General features: G+C 44.8%; 2 protein-coding genes across 5 annotated transcripts; one reads left to right on the plus strand and one right to left on the minus strand.

Moving 5' to 3' along the window:
• Positions 1-670: 670 nt before the first annotated feature.
• Positions 671-7,545, plus strand: phyhip (phytanoyl-CoA 2-hydroxylase interacting protein). 2 transcript variants are annotated; one of them, XM_088430437.1, is made up of 5 exons: positions 671-814; positions 2,968-3,137; positions 4,981-5,155; positions 5,343-5,460; positions 5,558-7,545. In XM_088430437.1, the coding sequence occupies exons 2-5, from the start codon at positions 2,970-2,972 to the stop codon at positions 6,102-6,104; spliced, it is 1,008 nt and encodes a 335-aa protein (XP_088286563.1). In that variant the 5' UTR covers positions 671-814; positions 2,968-2,969; the 3' UTR covers positions 6,105-7,545. The 2 variants fall into 2 exon arrangements, with proteins under 2 accessions (XP_088286563.1, XP_088286572.1); XM_088430446.1 differs by lacking the exon at positions 671-814 and having other exon boundaries at positions 2,963-3,137.
• Positions 7,546-7,901: 356 nt separating this feature from the next.
• On the minus strand, positions 7,902-9,366 carry ppp1r3c2b (protein phosphatase 1 regulatory subunit 3C2, duplicate b). Of its 3 annotated transcripts, XM_088424735.1 has the most exons (3): positions 9,141-9,365; positions 8,974-9,017; positions 7,902-8,860 (listed from the first exon to the last, which is right to left on the minus strand). In XM_088424735.1, the coding sequence occupies exons 2-3, from the start codon at positions 8,991-8,993 to the stop codon at positions 8,005-8,007; spliced, it is 876 nt and encodes a 291-aa protein (XP_088280861.1). In that variant the 5' UTR covers positions 8,994-9,017; positions 9,141-9,365; the 3' UTR covers positions 7,902-8,004. The 3 variants fall into 3 exon arrangements, with proteins under 3 accessions (XP_088280861.1, XP_088280862.1, XP_088280860.1); XM_088424736.1 differs by lacking the exon at positions 8,974-9,017 and having other exon boundaries at positions 9,141-9,366; XM_088424734.1 differs by lacking the exon at positions 9,141-9,365 and having other exon boundaries at positions 8,974-9,129.
• Between the last annotated feature and the right edge of the window lie 636 nt (positions 9,367-10,002).

The following is a 10,002-nucleotide window of genomic DNA, read 5'->3' on the forward strand; positions in this document are numbered from 1 at the left end:
TGCTTTTTTAATCTCTGGTGAAATCCCAAATGTTGTCCCATGGAAGCAGTGCAAAACATCCCACTTTACAACTAATGCTGGTGCAAATCTGCTTACTCTGGGCTCAATGTGGCATCACTTGAGGAAGGGCTAGAGTGGGTGGGATGGCGCTGTTGGGGGTGGGGTGGGGGATGGGGGGGGGGGGGGTATGCCCTGTGGAGTAAGTCCATATGGCATTGTCGTTGGCACAAGTGCAGTTTAGTTACTGGGACGTCACAACCACTATATTTTGAATATTCTCCAACATCAATGTCTTGCTTTTTTTGTACTTATGTTTAATCACAGCCTCTGTGTCCATTCACCACTAAAATGTGAGCGCTGTTGTTTATAATAGTAGCGGAGTACAGTGCGCTTCGGGGCGACACTTTGGAAAAGTGACGCTGTATTGCATCTAAACACACCGATGAGCTTGCAGTGTTTGATCATTCTCTTTTCAGCTCACCTCATTTAGCTCTGAATGCATCATGCACAGTGCAGCTGCGCGAGAGTCAAATAAACATCATGCTCAAAGCCTACAGCAAAAATGAGACGGCAGGGGTGGGGTGATGGAGGGGAGAAGGGTGAGAGTGTTTGTGTAGCACACATACACACACACAGATGAGAGAAACAGACGGAGCACACGAGAGAAAGAGGCAGAGCGAGAGAGGATCCAGTATGCTCGTTTCACCTCCTAATCAGTTTTTCAGTGGGATCTATCAGTGACTGCAGCACGTAAGGAGACTCGGAAGCGAGAAAAGGAAGCAGCACCAAAAATATCAGATTTGACAACATACAAGTAAGGATTTATTTTTCATCACACCAGCAAGCTTTAAATTTGGAAAATAAACAGAAATATAGAATATCTTGTGCAGTGATATCATAACACACTTGTCAATGTTGAGTGAGACATTCTCTGATGTGTATTGTAAAAGCCTATTTTTCAGGATTTGTCACCACTCATGTATCGACCAGTAAATTGAATGCAATATAGTAGTTGTATGCACTGATGTATGCAGCTGCAGTTCGTACAGAATCATTTGTCATTACATCCAGTGCGGTCCTGATTTCATCCTCCTACTTTCACTTGCAAATCAAACTTTGTAGTCACTTTACCAGATGTGGCACATCAATACAGGAAGGATGACAATTTCCAATCATCATACAGTCTAAACATGCAAACATTCATAGAGGCATTCAAAGTAGTGCAAATCTAACTTAATGTCATTGCTATTTTTAAAAGATGAACACAAAAGAAAAATACTTTGTGGCTTATGATGCTCCACAAATCAGCATCTTCCGTGTGTGTGTGTGTGTGCACAGCCGCATGCATGCGTGTGTGCGTGTTGGAATCAATCAGCGTGTGGAGCACACACAAATAATTAAACTAATGAGGTGTTTTTCTGACAGATCCATCAGACAGACCCAATTTGCCTGATATGGAGCAGCTGGCTATTACAGTTAGGGCCGCAGCTGAGAAAATTGTCTTTTTTTTTTTTTAACACTGATGTACAAATCAGGGCAACGGGGATGTGCGAGTGATTTGGAAACCTGCATTTGAACTGTGCTCACATGCACTGGATCTTTAAATGGGGCATTCCGAGACAGAAGGCTTTGATGAATGTCCTGTGAGAGTGTATTGTTGGCCTACTTTCTGTTCCTGAAAGAAACTCGGAGATGAGATGTGGGCACACACGAAAACACACGTGCAATTGTTTTTTTCCTTAGGCTTGGATGGATGGATGGCCTAACGCACACATTTCACAGTGCGCAAGCTTTAATGAGATGTTGCAGCCTGTCCATCATGCAAGGTCCGGGCAGCACCTCTGCCTGCCAAAGCATCTTTGTCCGTGTGTGATGCGGCACCATGAGCGTGAGCAGCATCATGCTTTCTAAACGGCTACTGAGGTTATTTTAGGCGCGCATATGCAAAACGCTCAGTGCAAGATGGGCAGATTGGTGGAAATAAAGGGAACATGCAATGTGCTGGGCTGCAGATAAACAAGGCAGCCAGCAAATCAAACACATTCCCAAAAAGTGGCTGAGCATGGCCTGCTACTCAAGGCTTTGTGCAGCGGTGTGGATCCAAAGGCTGACCAAGTGATGATTCAACACCTTTCACAGTCACTACCTAAATCTCACCACGTCAAGTGCTGCCTGGCAAATACAAGACGCCCTGTGAGTATAAACAAGAATCAGCAGGTACAATCATGACCAAAAAAAAGTGAATAAAAGAATTGAATAGAATTGCAGAGATGATGCTGACGTGGTTGCCGGGAGATTGGTGGAAGTGATTATCGAAGACGTAGAGTCGTCTGGAAGCGTCTCATGTTGCATAATGAGGGGAAATGTCAGTTAAGGCCACTAAACAGAGGGGAAAAGGGAGCCAGGGACAAAATGAAAGATGATCCGTGGATTAAGGATTCATTTGTCTCTGCTTCAAGAAATAACGGTCACAGTGTTGACTTTGTAGTTCATGTTCGTTACTGCCATATTTCCATCTTGACAACGCGCCTTTCTAAATTTCAAGTCAAAGCATCTTATGTGGGACATGAAAGCAAATCTTGTGCATCGACTTTCATAATTCTTGCTAAAAATCTACCAACATTTCAAATAACATTATAAAAATCTTCACATATTGCAGCATTTTTGTTGACACACATTTTTACAGTGATTAAAAAGTATCCACGACCTCTGATTTGAAAACAAGTTAAAAAAAAAAGAATTTGTCCCCCCCTCCAAATGTGACAAATTCCCTGATGCGCAAGAAAAACACTCTACTGTGTTTATTTGCATCTATCAATATAGAGCAGGCGTATTTGCACATTTACTTATTCACAAGGCTCAAGGGATTATGTTTTGCAAATATGTGACAGTGATTTTAATAGAAGGGATTTCAAAAACGATATGCTGTCATTTTGCTTTCAAATGTTCTGTTTTATCCCTTGACAGAAATGGACACCCCTCTCGCCACCCCGTGCAACATTCAAATATGCGAGGTGACGTGTGATTCCTTTCGCATTGTGTGGGACATGACTCCCGAGGACACGGCCAGAGCCACGCACTTCTTCATTGATTTGAGCCGCAAAGAATGCCGGGATCCCAACCGCTTCAAACACAGGGTGAGACAACCCCAAACGGCCTGTGGCCCAGTCTATTATTACCTGGATGAAACTCTTTGTCGTCTGATACCTCATTTGAAATGACAGCGAAATGCTTAAATCAAAATTCGATTCGCAAAGGTCTGGTAAGGTTAACGGACATTCTGGGCTAATCTGAGAGCAGAAAAGAGCGGTTGTGCCCTTTCAGTCTGTTCCAATTGATGCAAAATGGAAAATGAGTGCAGTCAACAGCTCTGGGCCTGTGACTCACTTGTACTTGCGTTTTTACCACTCACAAATACACATGCAACACAGACCACTTACTGTGGTCATCAGTGCAAATGCACATCATTAACTAATTGCAAATGCACATCATTAAACTCATTTGATGCACTAATGATAAGTCATCAAGACACCAAATAGGAATACTGGCCAAGCCCCTCTCCCAGTGAGGGCCAATCGCTGGCGAGCGTGCGCAAAGCCCCCTTTGATGTCCGCCGGTTCGAAATTGCTTTGCAACAATAGGAACGTCTGGCGAAACTCTGGCGACCTTGGGGTGACCCCTGGTGACCTTCCGGGGACCCTGAAAATACCTGAGAGCGGATCAAAAAAGCCGCCACATGCGGAAACTAGCCAGCGCTTGACCCTCACACACATACACAGTGATGTTCTGTTGGAGTTTTTTTGTTGCGAGTTGATATTGGGGTTTTAATTGTGGTGTTTTCATTATGTGATTAGATCATGATTTATACCCTTCATGTCTGTCCTCGTCAGTGTGATTGTCTCCACCTGTCTGCGTTAACCTGCCCGCTTGTGTTGGCCAATCAGCTTCCTCTTCCAATTGTTTCATGTCCAGGTGTTCCGTGTTGTCTCGTTGGTTGTGAGTGTATTTAGTTTCCGGTTTCCTTTTCTTTTCGTTTTTCTCTGTTGAACTGTTACCTTGGTACTCTTACGCCGTCACTGTCCAAGTATATTTAGTTATCGTGAGTTATATTCCAGTTTTTCCCCTTGAGTCTGTTCTGATATGTTGTGGTCAGTTTATTTCCAAGTTTTGGTCATTTCCTATTCAGTTGTCGACGAACCCAGGACCTCCGAGGCAGAAATGCTAATCAGTCTTTCATCATGCCGCCCACAAATATTTATAACTAAGATAATGATTTTTGTTATATTTTTAGTGTTTCCAAACAGGCTGTAGGCGCAATATGAGAGCCGGACTTCCGTCAGCCTGCCGCTGGGCAGCTGTGCCACTACCGGTGTATGAATGTCTGAGTGCATGAATAATGCATCCATTGTAAAGCGTCTTTGAGTGGCCAGAAATGCGCTATTAAAAAGTGATTTTTATCATTATTACTTTGCGTTGTTCGATCACATACTTCTCAATTTAAGTTTGGGGTCGTAAGATAACAAATCGAAAAAGTTGAAGGGGCATGAACTCTTCCAACTTCTAAGACATTTTAGTATTCTGTTCATTGCTTTCGTTGTCATTTCAAACAAAACCATTTCAGTTTGAATTTCAATTTGCACACTTAGAACAAAAACATCTTAGGACAGCGAAGATGATTAAAAAACATTTCTTGAACACAGATAAAAGAAAATTACAAAAGCAAAATTACATCATCCATGTTGCCAAGGCTATGTGGGCCTCGGGAGCGTGCAGCGGTGCCTTTTAGATATCTTGGCCAAAACAAAGCAGCCGGTTTCATTAAATGTCTCCTAGTTACAGCTGCTTGTGCATAAAAGGAATATCACGGTATTAATGCAAATCCTACGGAGGCCGAAGCTTGATTTACAAAGCCGTTAAAATTTCCTTTGAAATGTTAATGAGCGAAGCCGCATCCAGTTATGTTTCTTCTCGGTCCTTCAGGATGTGCCAACCAAACTGGTGGCGAAGGCCGTCCCCCTCCCCATGGCGGTGAGGGGACATTGGTTCCTGAGCCCCTGCACAGAGTACTGCGTCGCCGTGCAGACTGCGGTTCGGCAGCCCGATGGCGATTACCTGGTGTCAGAGTGGAGCCAAGTGGTGGAGTTCTGCACAGGAGGTGAGTGTTCGACGGCAAAAGCGATGCAAATGTATGCCCTGAGACGTTATGTAAGCATAGACAATAAGATCCTGTGCGAGAAGTGTCAAAAAAAGAAAGAAGAATTCTCTTTACGCGTTAGGTTCATTAGCATTTGAAAGGAAGGCGGACTTTTGAAATGATTATCGCGCTTCTTTTCACTTGGCAGACTACGCCATAGAACACCTTCAGCAGCTCCTCGACAAAGCCAAAGGCTCTGCGGGAAGGCTTTTGAAATTTTCTGTGTTTTATCGCAATCAACATGCAGATTACTTTGACTGCATCAGGTAAGCGGAGCATTATGATGGCTTAAGAATGACGGACTATAAAATGGAAGAATAATGAGGGTAATCATGTGCTTTGTCCTCTGATTGATTGGATTAGAAAAGAGTGTGCGGGTCTGATGCACCCTGCCCTTAAAGACACGAGCGGAAGTCACGGTTCTCCCATAAATGGCAAACTGCAGGGAGTCTTCTTTAGCTGCAACACTGAGTTTGATACAGGACTCCCCCCTAAAGACTCTCCGTACGGCCCCCTGCGCTTCCAGATCCCAGCTGGACACCTGCTCAACCCTAACGTCTGCCTCTACTTTGCTGACTTCTATTGCATGTACACAGCCTACCACTATGTGGTTCTGGTGCTGGCCCCCGTGGGAACAGAGGGAGACCGCTTTTGCAGAAGCCGCCTCCCCATGCTGGACTTGGCCAGCAACCCCTTCTTGACATACACTGCCCCCCAGGGGCCGGGGGAGGAGCCGTTGTACTGCCACGCCAGTGATGTCATCCTCGAGGTGCTTTTCACAGAGCCGGTCAGTTTGGATCTGGGTACCGTGGAACAAATCAGTGGACACCACCAGCTCATGAGTTTTACCACGGCCAACGCCAAGAAAGACCCGAGCTGCAAAGTGTGCAACATTAGCGTGGGACGCTGAGGCGAATGACGATTTGGGATGGGGTAACCGAGCGGCCGACGCGGAGCTCGTCCCGTGTCGGCCAAAACCCAGAGCAAAACACCCTCGTCACGGGGGTGTGCATGCTGCTTCCCCCCCCCCCCCCCCCCCCCAGGCTAGAAAAGTGTTAGCAGTCGATGTCACCGACATCCAACGCGGGCAGCTAAAGACTGAACATTCTTTTTCTTTCATTAACAAAACATCTACCGGTATTTATGATCCCCAGTTTCTTGATGGTATATATAAGTTATGGTGTTGTTTTTGTTCGCTGTTATATTGTGTATCAAAATTTCAAAAGAAAGTACATCAATAAATCAAAACCAATCTCTGTGACATCAACCTGGTTTTGGGAAATCGCAAAGTCAAGTCAAAAATATTTTCACATGACCAAACTCAAAAAACATATGACCCATGATTTAATGTTACTTGAACCCTGAGCGCCCTAAGTACATTTTTTTTTTTAATGTCCAATCAACCTGCCACGCACGTTTTTGGAGTGTGGGAGGAAGCCGGAGAGCCCGGAGAGAACCCACGCGGGCTCGGGGAGAACATGCAAACTCCACCAAGGAAAGTCAAAGGGAGGTGGATCTGAACTCTAGTCCCTGAACTGCGAGGCGGACGTGCTAACTACTCGTTCACTGAGCTGCTTACTTAATTCATATACCACCAATATAATATGAATCAAAATGCCACGTTTAGAAGAGGGGGACTCAAACAACATATTAAGAACATTTTAAACTCTACTTCCACTTAAAGGAAAACAATAAATCGTATGGTAACACAACTGACCTGAAATTAGCATAGCCTTGATTCCCGATGTGAGGTTGAGTTTTTTTTCCAGGTACTCCAGCTTCCTCGCACGATCCAAAAATATCCATGTTGAATTTCTTGAAGAGCATATGTGCAGTTAGATAGGGTTGGAGCTAGCTAATCTGTGTCCCTAAATGAGGACTGGAGAAAATCACACAGAAAATCGTCAGCTAGAATATATAAATATTCGCAAATGTAATTTTGAGTAGCAACAGGCACCTTTCCAACGTTGGCTAACCCTTTTGACCTTCCCCTGTCACTTCGCACTCCTATACTCATATTGCACCCCCCCCCTCTCCCACACACACACACACACACACACACACACACACACATACAAACTTAGTTTGGCTATGAGAGCTTCAAAGTTGGGCTCCATGCATTTGGTGGCCACGTGAATTGTCATGTACACCACCTCGGACTTGTTTGGGTTTATTTTCACATTGCTGGACATGAGTCTGTAGTAACGTGACCCTGGAGACATACCTCTCGTACAAGACAAGCACACGAACAGACCCGCTGGTTGGAGCCCACCCCACTGTTTTTAATGATATTGTTCACGTTGTGAGGCCTTGCTTTGTCATGTGTCTATAAATGTGTATTTTAAACATGAGACTAGACTTTGATTTAAGTTATTCTCCACTTACAGATCAGATAAGGACAATGAGTGCACAAAGCCTCCTGCTGATGGTTTATCTCAAGAGGCCTGTGCTAAGTTTAGCTTGTATCCTGCTATGGGACTTTTAATTTGTCCCTGACGAGTAACCTGTGACCTATTTGGGAATCCCAGAGATGCGAAAGTGGAAAGGATCCCCTGCCCTATGTTACAACTGTAATGAATGGACTTAGCAGAATTGAAACAGCATGTAGTGAAGACTCACACAATAGTGTTCAATGAAAACAAATAATGATAAGATTGTGTATTTTTTTTTTTTATCAGTTGACTGAAAAAGTCAAAGCTCACAACACACTAATGAAAAAACTAAACAAAAAACATAACGCTCAAAAAAAATCTACTTCCAGTATGCGTGAGTTGAGCTCGATGGCATGCACCTTGACCTACTTGACACATCTAACCGTGACAAAGATGTGAGGTCACGCACACATCAATAGTGTAGTTCTGCCCATTATTGTTGTCCCAAAAAGTATTTTCCTGCCCTCCCGGTGAATAACTTAGGCAGAATTCTATCTTCCGCTTTGCGTCCAGCACTTTGGGTATGTCTATGTCAAAGTCAAAGATGTCTGTTTGCGGCCCACCAAAGCGCTGCTGAAGGTAGGTGCAGGGCACATCTCTGTAGCTCTGCCACGAGTCAAAGGTGATGCGCACGCGCACGTCTTTTTGGAAGCTGATGTTTTGGACTCGGGCGGTGCCTCTCAGGGTTTGCTCGGTGACGGTGCAGTTCTCCAGGGTGACCATGTTCTTGGCCAGCTTGGCACGAAAGGCTTGGAAATTATCGGAGGGTTGCGGGAAGCCCAGCTTTAGCCGCGTTCCTGGGCAGCAGGTGCTGACCGTGCAGCTGTAACCAGCCTCGGTCATCCTACCCAAACACTGGAGGGACGGCAGAGGGTCCAGGTCAGAGTGGTCCTCCTCGGCGGAAAACACTCGCACATCCGCCAACGACTTGCCCTTGGAGTCAGCGAAAACCACATGCTTGTTCTTGACAGGGGCCAAAACACCGTCATCGTCATCGTAATCGTCCAAGTTCTCGAGGTAGAATGAAAGCGTCTGGTCTAGACCGACTTGGCGCGGGATGCCAGCTGATGCGGGCTTTGGAAGGGAGGAGCGGATGCAAGGTCGCAGGGGTTTCAGGATAGGCACCCAAACATGAGGACATAATTGTTTACGTTGGTTCAAGCACAGCCTGACGGCGATCTCCACTAGTCCGGATGACTGAGCCATTGAGCCAAGGCCAAATATGGGTAGGAAACTTGAAGAAAAGAACAGATGGCGACATGCATTTAGATAACATCCTAAAATAATTACATGTTTACATTTTGATGCCGTAAGAGTGCATGCACATCAGCTCTATTAAGTTCTTACGTTGTGCTGGATGTCTCCATACTGCTGGTGTGTTGCAGAGATGTCTTTGAATACAAAGAAAACATGTGTGTGTAAAATGCAGGTACATCTGATCCACTTAATATTTTCCTGTTACTATGTTGTAATGTGTGTAAAGATAAAAGCTTAGAGCGTCCCGTCTTACTTACAAAATGGTGGCCAGCCAGTACTCCTGCGAGGTGCTTGTGCTCCCTTCACCCGCAGCAGGCTCTTGCTCGACATTCCATTTATACTCTCCCAGCTATCTTGTTGTTCTCCGCCCCCTTTGCTCTACTGACCAGCTTGTTGGAGATAGCCATTTCTGTTTTGCTCTTCTGACAGTATTTCACTAAGAGATGCCTTGCGTTCAAGTGAGGAATGTGGGACCTTTGCCTATGACTGAATTCCGTATTTCAGTGTGAGGTCCATTTACAAGCATGATCTTTATCCCCACTAGTAGAGCAAATAATTGCATTAGTAGAACAACTATGCAACTGGGTTGCATACAGCTGTCAACTGGTCCCGTTTTGCCTCACTAGCAACTAGGGCTGGGCGGAAAAAAAGTCAACAACGTCAGGTCTATTGAGTCTAAAAATAGGTCGATCCGCCACAGTTGTTTTTGCCACATTTTTCTACAAGGACCTTTCTTGCAGACACACACAGTAATCACAAGAAGAGTCTAAAAAAATAAAGCAATATTCAATTTTTAAAAAGTAGACCCAGCGTACCACAGCAGTTCTTCGACTGATGCCCCACTCAAAAGGAAAACACCTGTAAGCAAAGACCGTCTTGAGATGTTTATTGTCTTGGTGCACCAACTAGTGGTCAAATGGCTCACCCAATTTAAGGCAATGTTAGCACATGGGGCTTGCCAAAGTAAAGGAAATATCGTTGTGAACCCCCAAAAACACTAAGGCTGTATTATCCAAGAATTTAAGCTGTCACTACGAAAATTATGATTGCTCGTTTCTCTGTGTTCTGATTAACCAGCAGAGGGCTGTCAAGCAAGAATTAAGCGTGTCTGGTTTGGTA

This window comes from Hippichthys cyanospilos, chromosome 1 (genome assembly GCF_059441005.1).
Source record: "Hippichthys cyanospilos isolate Australia breed blue-spotted pipefish chromosome 1, RoL_Hcya_1.0, whole genome shotgun sequence".
Classification (NCBI taxonomy): domain Eukaryota; kingdom Metazoa; phylum Chordata; class Actinopteri; order Syngnathiformes; family Syngnathidae; genus Hippichthys; species Hippichthys cyanospilos.

Coding starts and splice junctions, on each gene's coding strand:
- phyhip (XM_088430437.1), top strand. CDS start 2,970: ATGGACACCCCTCTCGCCACCCCGTGCAACATTCAAATATGCGAGGTG. Junction 5,156..5,342: donor GGTGGAGTTCTGCACAGGAG/GTGAGTGTTCGA, acceptor TTCACTTGGCAG/ACTACGCCATAGAACACCTT. Junction 5,461..5,557: donor GATTACTTTGACTGCATCAG/GTAAGCGGAGCA, acceptor TGATTGGATTAG/AAAAGAGTGTGCGGGTCTGA.
- ppp1r3c2b (XM_088424734.1), bottom strand. CDS start 9,038: ATGTTTTCTTTGTATTCAAAGACATCTCTGCAACACACCAGCAGTATG. Junction 8,861..8,973: donor ATGGAGACATCCAGCACAAC/GTAAGAACTTAA, acceptor CTTTTCTTCAAG/TTTCCTACCCATATTTGGCC.